The sequence below is a fragment of the Scyliorhinus canicula genome, chromosome 13 (assembly GCF_902713615.1).
Source record: "Scyliorhinus canicula chromosome 13, sScyCan1.1, whole genome shotgun sequence".
Classification (NCBI taxonomy): Eukaryota; Metazoa; Chordata; class Chondrichthyes; order Carcharhiniformes; family Scyliorhinidae; genus Scyliorhinus; species Scyliorhinus canicula.
Genome location: NC_052158.1, coordinates 162,259,030 through 162,275,234, shown reverse-complemented (window position 1 = coordinate 162,275,234; position 16,205 = coordinate 162,259,030). Strand labels below are relative to the sequence as shown.

The 16,205-nt window shown below is 49.9% G+C and overlaps 1 protein-coding gene across 1 annotated transcript in view; it reads right to left on the bottom strand.

The window, feature by feature from the left end:
* LOC119975681 (dentin sialophosphoprotein-like) overlaps positions 1-16,205 on the bottom strand; it is a 155,507-nt gene that overhangs the window by 13,768 nt on the left and 125,534 nt on the right. Inside the window, exons 4-5 of the mRNA XM_038815464.1 lie at positions 12,190-12,350; positions 10,848-11,019 (exon numbers count right to left, since the gene is read on the bottom strand). Of these exons, the coding sequence (XP_038671392.1) occupies positions 10,848-11,019; positions 12,190-12,350 (333 nt within the window). The remainder of the gene's footprint in view (positions 1-10,847; positions 11,020-12,189; positions 12,351-16,205) is intronic.

The following is a 16,205-nucleotide window of genomic DNA, read 5'->3' as shown; positions in this document are numbered from 1 at the left end:
ATAACCCCCACCCCCGATACACCCCCCACCCCGATTAACCCCCTCCGATAACCCTCCCACCCCGATAACCCCCACCCCGATAACCCCCCCACCCCAATAACGCCCACCTCGATAACCCCTCGACCCCGATAAGCCCCACCCCGATAAACCCCCCGCCCCAATAACCCCCACCCTCGATAACCCCTCAACCCCGATAACCCCCACCCCGAAAACCCCCTACCCAATTACCCCCCCGATAACCCCCCCACTCCGATAACCCCCTCCCAATAAACCCCCTGATAACCCCCCCACTCCGATAACCCTCACCCTAATATCCCCCCCACCTGATAACCCACCCACCCCGATAACCCCCCACCGCAATAAGCCCCAACCCCGATAATCCCCCACCCTGATAACACCCCCACCCCGATAACCCCGCACCCCGATAACCCACCCACCCCGATAACCACGCACCCCGATAACCCACCCCCCCAATAACCCCCCACCCCAATAATCCCCTACCCCGATAATCTCCCACCCCGATAACCCGCCACCCCGATATCCCCACCCCGATAACCCCCCCAACCCGCTAACTCCCCACCTCGATAACCCCCCACCCCGATAACGCCCCATCCTGATAACCCCCGATATCCCCACCCCAATAACCCCCCACACCGATAACCCCCCCACCCTGATAACCCCACGCCCCCGGCAACCCCCCACCCTGATAACCCCACGCCCCCGATAAGCCCCCCACACCGATAAGCCCACATCCCCGATAACTTCCACCCCGATAACCCCACACTCCCAATAACCTCCCCACCCCAATAACCCCCCACCCCGAGAAAACCAACCCAGATAACCCCCCACGCCGATAATCCCCCCACCCCGAGAACCCCCACCCCGATAACCCCACACTCCCAATAACCTCCCCACCCCAATAACCCTCCAATCCGAGAATACCCACCCAGATAACCCCCCACGCCGATAATCCCCCACCCCGATAACCCCCACCCCGATAACCCCGATAACCCCCACCCCGATAACGCCCACCCCGATAACCCCCGATACCCCCCACCCCGATAACCCCCCACCCCGATAACCCCACACTCCCAATAACCTCCCCACCCCAATAACCCTCCACTCCGAGAATACCCACCCAGATAACCCCCCACGCCGATAATCCCCCACCCCGATAACCCCCACCCCGATAACCCCCACCCCGATAACCCCGATAACCCCCACCCCGATAACGCCCACCCCGATAACCCCCGATACCCCCACCCCGATAACCCCCCACCCCGATAACCTCCACCCCGATAACCCCCCACCCCAATCACGCCCACCCCGATAACCCCCCGACCCGATAAACCCCCACCCCGATAAGCCAACACCCCCGATAACCCCCCACCCCGATAACACCCCCACCCCAATAACCCGCACCTCGATAACCCCTTGACCCCGATAAACCCCACCCCGATAACCCCACACCCCCGATAACCCCCACCCCGATAAGCCCCCACCCCGAAAACCACCTCACATCGATAACCCCCACGCCCGATAACCCCCCCACCCCAATAACCCCCCACATCGAAAACAACCCCACCCCGATAAGCCCCCACGACCGATAATCCCCCGCCCTGATAACACCACACCCCTGATAACCCCCACCCCGATAACCCCACACCCCCAATAACCTCCCCACCCCAATAACCCTCCACCCCGATAATACCCACCCAGATAACCCCCCACCCCGATAACCCCCACCCCGATAACCCCCACCCAGATAACCCCCCCACCACGATAACCCCCACACCAATAACGTCCACCCCGATAACCCCCACCCCGATAACCCCCCGACCCGGATAACCCCCCACCCCGATAACCACACACCCCCGATAACCCCCCATACCCACCCCAATAACCCCCCACCTGATAACACCCCCACCCCGGATTATCCCCGCCCCCGATAACTCCCACCCCGATAACCCCCTACATCGATAACACCCCACCATGATTACTCCCCCACCCCAATAGCCCCCCCACCCCGATAACCCCCACCCCGATATCCCCCACCCCAATAACCCCCCCACCCCGATAACCCCCACCCCGATAACCCCACCCCGATAACCCCTACCCCGATAAACCTCCACCCCGATATCCCCCACCCCAATAACCCCCCACCCCGATAACCACACACCCTCGATAACCCCTCGATCCCGATAAACCCCACCCCGAAAACCCCCACCCACCCCAATAACCCCTCCCCCTGATAACCCCCCCACTCTGATAACCCCCACCCCAATAACCCCCCCACCACGGATAATCCCCTCACATCGATAACCCCCCACGCCTGATAACCCCCGACCCCGATATCCCCCACCCCGATAACCTCCACCCCAATATCCCCCCACCCTGAAACCCCCACCCCCGATAACACCCACTCCATAACCCCCCACCCCGATAACCCCCCACCCCGATAACCCCCACCCCGATAACCCCCCACCCCGATCACCCCCCCCCCGATAACCCCCCCACCCCGATAACCCCCACCCCGATAACCCCCCCACCCCGATAACCCCCACTCCATATCCCCACCCCGATAACCCCCACCCCGATAACCCCCACCCCAATAACCCCCCACTCCGATAACCCCCATCCCAATATCCCCCACCCCGATAACCCCCACCCCGATAACCCCCCCACCCCGATAACCCCCCACCCCGATAACCCCCCCACCCCGATAAACCCCACCCCGGTAACCCCCCACCCCGATAACCCCCCACCCCGATAACCCCCCACCCCGATAACCCCCACCCCGATAACCCCCCCACCCAGATAACCCCCCACCCCGATAACCCCGCACCTCGATAGCCCCGCACCTCGATAGCCCCCCCCCTTGCTTATCAAATGTTTATCCATCTCTGCCTCGCTGCCTTTCGAGCCAGAGAGTTCCATTGACTCACGACCCTCTGAGTCTGTCCAACCTCTCCTCAGAAGACAACCCACCCATTCCAGGTATTAATCTGGTGAACCTTCTCTGAACTGCTCCCAAATAATTTACATCCTTTCTTCGATCAGGAGACCAACACTGTACACAATACTCCAGATGTGATCTCACCAATGCCCTGTGCAACTGAACCATAACCTCCCTACTGTTCTAATCAATTCCCCTCACAATAAACAATCATATTCGATTACCTTCCCTAATTACCTGCTGTACCTGTATACTAACCTTTTGTGATTCATGCACTCAGACGCCCAGATCCCTCTGCATCTCCGAGCTCCGCAATCTCTCATCATTCAGATAATCAGCTTCTAGAACATAGAACATAGAACCGTACAGCACAGAACAGGCCCTTCGGCCCTCGATGTTGTGCCGAGCATTGTCCGAAACCAAGATCAAGCTATCCCACTTCCTGTCATTCTGGTGTGCTCCATGTGCCTATCGAATAACCACTTGAAAGTTCCTAAAGTGTCCGACTCCACTATCACAGCAGGCAGTCCATTCCACACCCGAACCACTCTCTGAGTAAAGGACCTACCTCGGACATCCCTCCTACATCTCCCACCCTGAATCTTATAGTTAAGCCCCTTTGTAACAGCTACATCCACCCGAGGAAATAGTCTCTGAACATCCACTCTATCTATCCCCCTCATCATCTTATAAACCTCTATTAAGCCGCCTCTCATCCTCCTCCGCTCCAAAGAGAAAAGCCCTAGCTCCCTCAACCTTTCCTCATAAGACCTATCCTGCAAACCAGGCAACATCCTGGTAAATCTCCTTTGCACTCTTTCCAATGCTTCCACATCCTTCCTATAGTGAGGTGACCAGAACTGCACACAATACTCCAAATGTGGTCTCACCAGGGTCATGTACAGTTGCAGCATAACCCCGCGGCTCTTAAACTCAAGCCCCCTGTTAATAAACGCTAACACCATAAGCCTTCTTCTCGGCTCTATCCACTTGAATGGCAACCTTCAGAGATCTGTGGACATGAACCCCAAGATCTCTCTGTTCCTCCACATTCCTCAGAACCCTGCCGTTGACCCTGTAATCCACATTAACATTTTTTTCTACCAAAATGAATCACCACACACTTATCAGGGTTAAACTCCATCTGCCATTTTTCGGCCCAGCTCTGCATCCTATCAATGTCTCTTTGCAGCCTACAACAGCCCTCCACCTCATCCACTACTCCACCAATCTTGGTGTCATCAGCAAATTTACTGACCCACCCTTCAGCCCCCTCCTCCAAGTCATTGATAAAAATCACAAATAGCAGAGGACCCAGCACTGATCCCTGTGGTACACCGCTGGTAACTGGTCTCCAGTCTGAAAACTTTCCATCCACCACCACCCTCTGTCTTCTATGTGATAGCCAGTTACTTATCCAATTGGCCAAATTTCCCTCTATCCCACACCTCCTTACTTTCTTCATGAGCCGACCATGGGGAACCTTATCAAACGCCTTACAAAAATCCATGCATACGACATCAACTGCTCTACCTTCATCTACACACTTCGTTACCTCCTCAAAGAATTCAATCAAATTTGTGAGGCAAGACTTACCCTTCACGAATCTGTGTTGACTATCCTGGATTAAGCTGCATCTTTCCAAATGGTCATAAATCTTATCCTTCAGGACCTTTTTCATTAACTTAGTGGCCACCGAAATAAGACTAACTGGCCTATAATTACCAGGGTCATTCCTATTCCCTTTCTTGAACAGAGGAACAACATTTGCCACTCTCCAGTCCTCTGGCACTATCCCCATGGACAGTGGGGACCCAAAGATCAAAGCCAAAGGCTCTGCAATCTCATCCCTTGCCTCCCAGAGAATCCTTGGCTTTATCCCATCTGGTCCAGGGGACTTGTCGACCCTCAGGTTCTTCAAAACTGCTAATACATCCTTCCTCAGAACATCTGCCTCCTCCAGCCTACCCGCCTGTATCACACTCTCATCCTCAATAACATGGCCCCTCTCCTTGGTGAACAGCGAAGAAAAGTATTCATTCAACACCTCTCCTATTTCTTCTGACTCCACGCACAAGTTCCCACTATTATCCCTGATCGGCCCGAACCTCACCCTGGTCATTCTTTTATTTCTCACATAAGAGTAAAAAGCCTTGGGGTTTTCCTTGATCTGACCCGCCAAGGACTTCTCATGCCCCCTCCTAGCTCTCCTAAGTCCTTTTTTAGCTCATTCCTTACTACCTTGTAACCCTCAAGCGACCCAACTGAACCTTGTTTTCTCATCCTTACATATGCTTCCTTTTTCCTCTTGACAAGACATTCAACCTCTTTTGTGAACCATGGTTCCCTCGCACGGCCATTTCCTCCCTGCCTGACAGGGACATACCTATCAAGGACACGCAGTATTTGTTCCTTGAACAAGCTCCACTTTTCATTTGTGCCTTTCCCTGACAGTTTCTGTTCCCATCTTATGCTCCCTAATTCTTACCTAATCGCATCATAATTATCCGTCCCCCAATTATAAACCTTGCTCTCTTGTATGGCCCTATCCCTCTCCATTGCAATAGTGAAAGACACCGAATTGTGGTCACTATCTCCAAAGTGCTCTCCCACAAACAAATCTAAGACTTGGCCCGGTTCATTACCCAGTACCAAATCCAAGGTGGCCCCCCCTCTTGTCGGCCTATCCACATATTGTGTCAGGAAACTCTCCTGCACACACTACAAAAACTGCCCCATCCGAACTGCTCGACGGTTCCTTTTTTATTCTTCCTGCCAAAATGGACAATTTCACCTTTTCTCGCATTGTCCTCTATTTGCCAGATCTTTGCTCATTCAATTAACCTATCGATGTCTTTTTGTAGTCTCCTTATGCCTTCTTCAAAATGTACTTACGTATTCATCTTTGTGTCATAGCAAATTTAGCGACCATCCCTTCATCACAGTCATTTGTGTATATTGTCAGAGGTTGGTGTCCCAGCACTGATCCCTGTGGCCCACAAATCATTACATCGTGTCGACCATAAGAAGGCCCATTTAAGCCTGCTTCCTTTTTCCTGTTATCCAGGCAATCTTCTACCCGTGTCATCTTGTTACCCCCTAAACCAGCAGCTTTGATTTTTTACAATAACCTTTGTAATGAACTCCAATTGGCTTTATTGGTTGGCCAATTGGAGTATGAGCTCCCTCAATGATAGCTCATTGAGGGGGCCCATATAATCACCTGTGTAGGCTTTGTGAGCCAGTCTTAAGTTGACTGGACTGCTAGCAGCACTGTTTGTAGCTGCTCCTGTAATATCGTTATTGTAAATAAATATTGGTGTGGTGACGGAACTCCTGCCTCCCGTGGATTACTACAGTGGCGACGAGGTAAACTACGAATTTTGCGGAGACCAGCTGCCGCACTCAGAGGGTAAGCCTTGCAATTTTAAAAATGCCGTTTTTTGGGAGGTTAGAGGCATTCGACCCGGCTATTGAGGACTGGTCCCAGTATGTGGAGAGAATGTGTTACTTCTTCCGGGCAAATGATATACTGACGGAGGAAAGGAGACGGCTTATCCTGCTGTCAGTGTGCGGACCCTCCGCTTTCACCATTATACGTAGTGTGACTTATCCCGATGCGCCGGACACAAAAACTTACCAAGAAGTAACGGAATTGGTGAAAGAGCACTACGACCCAAAACCACCCCTCATTTTGCGTAGGTACAGATTCTACACAGCGAAGCGGGAAGACAGGGAGTCAGTCACGAATTTCTTGACCCGCCTGAGAAGGCTGGCGGAAAAATGTGAGTTCGGCCCGACGCTAAATGAAATGCTTCGGGACCGGTTAGTGTGTGGTATAAACAACCTCACAATACAGAAACGCCTGCTGGCGGAAACGGAGCTAGACTGCAGGCAGGCGTTACAGCTCGCACTGTCCCTAGAAAAGGCAGCAAGTGGGGCGCAGGAACTACAGGGCACGCCAATGGAGGTAGATACCTGTGAGAGGGACTACCACAACGGGTCCTGCTACCAGATAGCCGCTCTCAGGAAAAACCTGAGGAATAGAGGGAAAAAGGAAAACCCCAGAACTGCCCCCAAGCCTGCCAGGACTAACTGGAGACAGAGGGAAGTACCGGCTGAGGCTCCCCCAACAGAGAAGGACTGTTTCTGGCACCAGACAGAGTGGGGTAACAACGACAGAAACCCTAGAAGGAGGTGGCAAAAGAGGAATAGCAGGTGGGGACGCAGGGAAGTACACACCTAGACGCCCCATCCTCCTCCAAAGGGGAACAATTATATAATATTGCAACGAAGAAAGCAGAACCCATTAGGATTACCCCACGGGTGAATGGCGGCCGACAATAATGGAAATAGACACGGGTGCGGCCGTATCAGTAATGGGAGTGGCAGCATTTAGAAAAATCAAAGATGGACTTCAGCCACTAACCCTAACAAAAACATCGACGAAACATAAAACCTACACAGGGGAACCCCTGGAAGTTCTAGGCACGACTCATGTACCTGTGGAATATGAGAAACAATTGCTCAGATTACCGTTGACGATAGTAGAGGGCTCCGGACCGAGCTTAATTGGACGGAACTGGCTGAAAGACCTAAAATTAGATTGGATGAAAATTTTCCAGAGTGGAAGCGGGCAGTTGAGTGGAGTACTCCAAAAATACCCGGAGGTCTTCCAGGAAGGTTTGGGGGAAATCATAGGTGCCAGAGCAACTTTGCACGTGGACCCAGAAGCCCTTCCGAAATTTTGCAAAGCCAGGCCGGTACCTTTTGCATTAAGGAAGAAAGGAGATGACGAAATAGAAAGGTTACGGCGCGACGGCATTATCAGACCAGTACAGTTCTCGGAATGGGCAGCGCCGGTGGTACCAATTTTGAAGCCTGACGGCTCGATACGTCTCTGTGGAGATTTCAAACAGACAGTAAACAAATACGCACTGCTGGACAAATACCCAATCCCGAAAATAGACGACCTATATGCCAAATTGGCAGGTGGGCTTTTGTTCACGAAACTGGACATGAGCCACGCCTACCTGCAGTTAAAACTAGACAAGGGCTCCCAGAAGTTCGCTACGATCAACACCCTGAAGGGCCTTTTTCGTTATACTAGGCTACCTTTCGGAGTGTCATCAGCCTGCGCTATATTCCAGCGTACGATGGAAAATATTCTGCAGGGACTACCGCAGGTGGCGATTTATTTGGACGATGTCTTAATCACGGGTAGGACAAACTGGGAACACTTAAGGAACCTGGAGGAAGTGCTCAGGTGTTTCGCAAAGTCAGGCATACGGCTAAAAAGGGAAAAATGTGTTTTTCTGGACCCACAAGTGACGTACCTGGGATATAAAGTAGACGAGTCAGGCTTACATCCATTAGAAGACAGAGTAAGGGCAATAAAAGAAGCCCCAGCTCCCACCACGGTCCAGGAGTTACGATCATTTCTAGGGTTGGTAACCTATTATGGAAAATTTATTGAAAATAGGGCGTCAATCCTAGAACCACTCCACCAGCTACTAAAAAAGTGGCAAGAATGGAAATGGTCCGCCCGCCAAAACCGAGCATTTAGGGACATTAAGGAACAGCTGTCATCCGAAAATGTCCTAGAGCATTATGCCCCAAGTAAGGAGTTGGTGGTCACTTGTGATGCATCCCCCTATGGGGTAGGGGCCGTCTTTGCCCATAGAGGAAGGAATGGGGAAGAACGGCCAATAGCCTAAGCTTCGAGGACCTTGGCGATGGCTGAGAGGAAGTACGCCCAAATCGAGAAGGAAGGACTGGCGGTGATATTCGCAGTAAAAAAATGTCACCAGTATCTGTACGGGCGGAAATTCACCATAGTGACGGACCATAAGCCGTTATTAGGGTTATTAAAAGAAGACAAGTCAATACCCCCGATTGCATCAGCTAGAATCCAACGCTGGGCGTTACTACTGGCGGCATATAGATACGTTCTGGAACACAGACCGGGAATGCGAGTAGCAAATGCAGATGCTTTGAGCAGACTTCCCCTCCCGGACACTCTGCCGCAAATACCAAAAGTAGAGGAGACAGTAGTGACTCTAAATTTTTTGGACACCCTACCAGTAGACGCACAACATATTCGGTTGTGGACGCAAAAAGACCCAGTTTTAGCCAAGATGAAGCATTTACTGCTAACAGGGGAACTGGAAAGACCAGTGGAGCCCCAGATGCACCCATACTGGAGCAGAAGGGACCAAATAACCGTAGAAGACGGTATCCTATTATGGGGAGCCCGGGTAATCGTCCCAGCTCAGGGCCGTCAGGCAATCTTAACTGAGTTACATCACGGACACCCAGGGGTGTCTAAAATGAAGATGCTAGCTCGAAGCTACGTTTGGTGGCCAGGTTTGGACACAGACATAGCAGCCTTGGTACGTCGGTGCCAGGAGTGACAACAGGGGCAAAGAGTGCCACCAGCTGCGCCATTGCACCCGTGGGAATGGCCAGGCAGACCGTGGACCCGCCTGCATATTGACCACACTGGGCCTTTCATGGGCTCAATGTTTTTGGTGATAATGGACGCCCACTCCAAATGGTTGGACGTCCACCGGGTAAACACGGCAAGCACAGCATCGGCAATTGAAAAGCTCAGGGCCTCGTTTGCAACACATGGACTTCCGGAGGTATTGGTGTCGGACAACGGAACGGCATTCACAAGTGGGGAATTTGGAAAATTCCTGAAGGAAAACGGAGTCCGTCACATCCAAACGGCCCCTTACCATCCAGCGACCAACGGCCTGGCAGAGAGAGCGGTCCAGACACTTAAAGCGGGATTCAGGAAGCAGCCGGCAGCGTCAATGGACACAAAGCTCTCCCGCTGGCTGTTTGATTACAGGACCACACCGCATTCCACAACGGGCATACCGCCAGCTGAACTCTTAATGGGAAGGCGGCTGCGAACGAGGCTGAGCCTCCTTTTCCCAAATTTAACGGGGAAAGTGGAGAAACAACAGGAGGCCCAACGCAGGGGGCATGATAATAGTCGGCAGCAGAGACATTTCCAGGTGGGGGCACCGGTTTGGGTCAAGAATTATGGGAATGGGCCAACGTGGGTCAAAGGCACGGTAGAGTCCCAAACAGGGCCCATATCCTATGAGGTTTCAATAGGAGGTAAGGTGCTGAAGAAACACCTAGACCAAATAAGGGCAGCGGAACCACACCTGGAGGCAGGCGAAGCAGGACCGCCTCAAGCTGGGATAGCCCAGACGGAAAGGATACCCACACCCCAGCCCCGAGCAATTTCTCCAGACCCCGTCATCCAGTCGTCAGAGTCGGAGATGGACACACTCGACGAGGCCGCCGCGACACCTCTCCCCGAGGAGGAGGAAGAACAACTTCCAAGGAGGTCGTCAAGGAAAAGACGGGCACCTATAAGGTACACCCCGCCCACTTTGGAGAACGACCCGGCGGACGACACAGAGGTGACAGACCCAGACATGAGGAGCAGGAAGAAGCTCAGAGGAATGCCAGCTGGCATGAATTCCTCGGACCTTGGGGGGGAGGGGTGTAATGAAGTCCAATTGGCTTTATTGGTTGGCCAATTGGAGTATGAGCTCCCTCAATGATAGCTCATTGAGGGGGTCCATATAAGCACCTGTGTAGGCTTTGTGAGCCAGTCTTAAGTTGACTGGACTGCTAGCAGCACTGTTTGTAGCTGCTCCTGTAATATCGTTATTGTAAATAAATATTGGTGTGGTGACGGAACTCCTGCTTCCCGTGGATTACTACAACCTTTATCTAATTGCTCCTGGAAATTTAAATACAGTACATCCACTTTATTCACAGCACAGGGTATTTCCTCAAAGAACTGTAATAAATTGGTGAAACATGATTTCACTTTTATAAAATCACGTTGATTTTGCCTAATTACCTTAATTTTTTCAAAGTGCCCGGCTATAATGTTTTTAACAATAGCTTCTAACATATTCCCTGTGGCAGATGGAAAGCCAACCAGCCGATCGGTTTCTGCCTTCTGCCTCCCTCCCTTTCTGAGTAAAGGAGATTTATTCATTACTCCATGATCTAATGGAATTTCTGTGAATCTAAGGAATTTTAGAGAATTAAAAACAGTGCCTCTTTATGATGAGGTCCAGCCAGACTGGGATTTGTCAGAACATAGCTCCAACAATTTGATCAATATCTCTTCCCTGCTGATTGTAGTTTTCCTGAATTTCCTGAAGTTCCCCTCTTCCATTTCCTAATTAACAGCTATTTCTGGGTATGTTCTATAGTGAGGACTGAAGCAAAATACCTCTTTATTTATCTGTATCCCATTGTTTTCTACAACACTAGCACAGTGGTTAGCACTGTTGCTTCACAGAGCCAAGGTCCCAGGTTCGATTCCCGGCTTGGGTCACTGTCTGTGCGGAGTCTGTACGTTCTCTCCGTGTCTGCGTGGGTTTCCTCCGGGTGCTCCGGTTTCCTCCCACAAGTCCCGAAAGACGTGCAGGTTAGGTGAATTGGACATTCTGAATTCTCCCTCTGTGTACCTGAACAGGTGCCGGAATGTGGCGACTAGGAGATTTTCACAGTAACTTCATTGTAGTGTTAATGTAAGCCTACTTGTGACACAAATAAAGATTATTATTATTATAATTCCCCAGACTTACTTTCCAAAGGACCGGGGCTGACTTTGGTAACTCTTTTCTTTTTTAAAGAGTGATAGAAACACTTACCATCTGCCTTTATATTTATAGCTAGCTTCCTCTGGTAATCTAATTATCCTTCACCATCTTTTAGTCCTTCTTTGCTGTGCTTTATCATAGAATCATAGAATTTACAGTGCAGAAGGAGGCCATTCGGTTCATTGAGTCTGCACCGTCTCTTGGAAAGAGCACCCTACACAAGCCCACACTCCCCACCCTATCCCCGTGACCCAGTAACCCCCACCAACACTAAGGGCAATTTTGGACACTAAGGGCAATTAATCATGGCCAATCCACCTAACCTGCACATCTTTGGACTGTGGGAGGAAACCGGAGCACCCGGAGGAAACCCACGCACACACGGGGAGGATTTGCAGACTCCGCACAGACAGTGACTCAAGCCGGAATCGAACCTGGGACCCTGGAGCTGTGGAGCAATTGTGCTAGCCACTATGCTACCGTGCTGCCCAAGTATTTATAATTTATTAAATCTTCTTACCTGCCACCCATCTTTAAGCAGTTATATGCTTCAACTTCTCTTAGTGAGCAACTGATGGTGGGTCTTACCCAAAGAGTAATTCACTGAATACTGAAATATCCCATTCAATATCTGCCACGGCATCTATATTGACCCTTATCCTCATTTGCCAGTGCACTTTAGCTAACTTTGCTTTCATATCTTCATAATCACTAAGTTTAGTCTTGAATTTGCTTTTCTCTCCTTCAAACTAAATTCAAAATTCAATCATATTATTATTAGCGAGAGGCAGCACGGTTTTGTGAAGGGGAGGTCGTGTCTCACTAACTTGATCAAGGTTTTTGAGGAAGTGACAAAGATGATTGATGAGGGTAGGGCAGTGGATGTTGTCTACATGGACTTCAGTAAAGCCTTTGATAAGGTTCCTCATGGCAGACTGGTACAAAAGGTGAAGTCACACAGGATCAGAGGGCAAATGGCAAGATGGATACAGAACTGGCTCGGTCAGGGTGCTTTTCTGATTGGAGGGCTGTGACTAGTGGTGTTCCGCAGGGATCAGTGCTGGGACCTTTGCTGTTCGTAGTATATATAAATGATTTGAAGAAAATGTAATTGGTCTGATTAGTAAGTTTGTAGATGACACAAAGGTTGGTGGAATTGCGGATAGCGATGAAGACTGTCAGAGGATACAGCAGGATTTAGATCATTTGGAGACTTGGGCGGAGAGATGGCAGATGTAGTTTAATTTTGACAAATGTGAGGTAATGCACTTTAGAAGGTCTAATACAGGTGGCAAATATACAGTAAATGGCAGAACCCTTAAGTGCATTGACAGTCAGAGAGATCTTGGTGTACAGGTTGACAGGTCACTGAAAGGGGCAACACAGGTGGAGAAGGTAGTCAAGAAGGCAGACGGCATGCTTGCCTTCATTGGCCAGGGAATTGAATATAAAAATTGGCAAGTCATGTTGCATCTGTATAGAACCTTAGTTAGGCCACACTTGGAGTATAGTGTTCAATTCTGGTTGTTACACAACCAGAAAGATGTGGAGGCTTTTGAAAGGGTGCAGAGGAGGTTTACCAGGATGTTGTCTGGTCTGGAGGGTGTTAGCTATGTGGAGAGATTGTACAATTCTCACTGGAACGATGGAGGTCCAGGGGCGACCTGATAGACGTTTACAAGATTATGAGGGGCATGGGCAGAGTGGACAGTCAGAGGTTTTTTCTAGGATGGAAGAGTAAATTACTAGGGGGCATAGGTTTAAGGTGCGAGGGGCAAGGTTTAGAGGAGATGTACGAGGCAGGTTTTTTACACAGAGGGTAGTGGGTGCCTGGAACTCGCTGCCGGAGGAGGTGGTGGAAGCAGGGACGATAGTGACGTTTAAGGGGCATCTTGACAAATACATGAATAGGATGGGAATAGAGGGATACGGACCCCGGAAGTGTAGAAGATTTTAGTTTAGACAGGCAGCATGGTCGGCACGGGCCTGGAGGGCCGAAGGGCCTGTTCCTGTGCTGTACTTTTCTTTGTTCGCTGATTGCTGCTACCTGGGGACACCTTCACTATGAGTTCATTAAGTAATGCTGTCCTGTTGCAGAATATCAGGGACCGGATTCACCGGCACCCCAGCCGCATGTCTGTCTTCTGTCTTCTGTCGGGATTCTGTCTTCCCGCTGCTTGTCAATGGGATTTCCCATCGGAGCCACCCCATGTGCCGCCGTGAAACTGACTGCCAGTGGGAAAAGTGAATTGCAACAGTTGGCGAATTCCGGCCCAGGTCTACCATTTAGCTTCAGAACATGCTGTTCAAAACTATCCCAAAAACATTCCATGAATTCCCAGGCTACGCTACGCTTGCCCAACTGATTGTTCCAGTCTATATGTAGATGTAAATCCCCCATGTTAATCTTCCTACCTTTCTGAAAAGTTCCCATTGCCTCTCCCGCTCTGCCCTGTGCTACCATGTGGTTACTGTTTGGGGGATTGTGCACCACTCCCACAAGTGGCTTCTTTTCATTATCTTTTCTCATCCCGACCCAAACTGCTTTTTCATCCTGTTTATTGTTTGCACTCAGGTCACCTCCTCTATTTTGCTGATCCCATCATTGATTAACAGAGCCGCCCCTCCACCTTTTCTGAGTTTTCAGTCCTTCAGAAATGCCACATACCCGTTAGAATTCCAGTCCCAATCTCTCTCATCCTGAAGCCATGCCTGAATTTTCCAGACTCCTACCTCGGCTGTTTCCACAGCCAAGACGGGGAGCTATTGCCTCCTGACGGGATCTTCCAGAGTCACCAAAGTCCCTGGCAATTTGCCTGACACCCACCTCGGCCACTGAGGGCCACACTGGGGTGGCTGACTTTGGCAAATGGGAAGATCCCGTCAACAGGAAATCCCACCCCAGGCCTCGAGGCCTCGAGGATGGCTGTCAGGTGGCAATTATTTATTTCCATTTGAGCTATCAATTCATAGAATTTACAGTGCAGGAGGCCATTCAGCCCATCGAGTCTGCATCGACTCTTGGAAAGAGCACCCTACCCAAGGTCAACATCTCCAACCTATCCCCATAACCCAGTAACCCCACCCAACACTAAGGGCAATTTTGGACACTAAAGGCAATTTATCATGGCCAATCCACCTAACCTGCACATCTTTGGACTGTGGGAGGAAACCGGAGCACCCGGAGGAAACCCACGCACATATGGGGAGGATGTGCAGACTCCGCACAGACAGTGACCCAAGGCGGGAATCGAACCTGGGACCCTGGAGCTGTGAAGCAATTGTGCTATCCACAATGCTACCGTGCTGCCCATAACCCTAACCCTAGTTCACCAGTTTTGTTTTGAAATCTGCTTGCGTTGAGATACAGACCTTTTAGTTTTGTCTTTATTATTTTTGTAACCTCTATCCTTATCTGCTGATGTACACTTAGATCCGTACTCCCTATCCCTTCCTGTCAGGGTCTGTTTATCATTCCCAGTATTAGTGCCATTCTCTCTTGCCTTGTCGCTACTCTTTCATTGACCATATATTTGTTAATTTGATCCCGAAACCCACAATTTAGTTTTAAATTCTCTCTATTTCCCTGGTTAGGCAGCTCGCTAAAACACTAGGCACAGCATGATTCAAGTACATACCATTGGAACATTGGAATATCGATTTAGGAGCAGAGGTCGGTAATTCAGCCCCTCGAGTCTGCTCCGCCATTCAATCAGATCATTGATGATCTCATCTTGGTCTCAAACCCACCTCCCATCTGTTCCCCATATCCCTTTAACCAGTTGTTTAAAATCAGAAATATCTCTATCTCCTTTTTGAAACCATTTAATGACTCTGATTCCACCGCACTGTGGGGGCAGCGAGTTCCACAAATTCACTGCCCTCTGTGAGAAGTAGTTCCCCCTCATCTCAGTTCTAAATCTACCGCCTCTCAACCTATATCCGTTACCTCTCGATCTAGATTGCCCACAAGGGGGAACATTTGGTCTACGTTTACTTTATCAATCCCCTTTAGTATTTTATGGACCTCGATCAGATCCCCTCTCATCCTTCTAAACTCCAGCAAGTATAAGCCCAAAGTGTTTAATCTCTCCTCATACGTCAACCTGTTCACTCCCAGAATCAATCTGGTGAATCTCCTCTGACCTGCCTCCAATGCCTCAAATGAAGAGACCAAAACTGGACACAATACTCCAGATGTGGTCTCACCAACACCCTATACAATTGCAGCAACACTTCTCTACTTTTATACTCCAGTCCTTTTCCAATAAATGCTAACATTCCATTTGCTGTCTTAATAACATGCTGTACCTGTAATAACATGCTTAATAACATGCTGTACCTGTAATAACATGCTTAATAACATGCTGTACCTGTAATAACATGCTTAATAACATGCTGTACCTGTAATAACATGCTTAATAACATGCTGTACCTGTAATAACATGCTTAATAACATGCTGTACCTGTAATAACATGCTTAATAACATGCTGTACCTGTAATAACATGCTTAATAACATGCTGTACCTGTAATAACATGCTTAATAACATGCTGTACCTGTAATAACATGCTTAATAACATGCTGTACCTGTAATAACATGC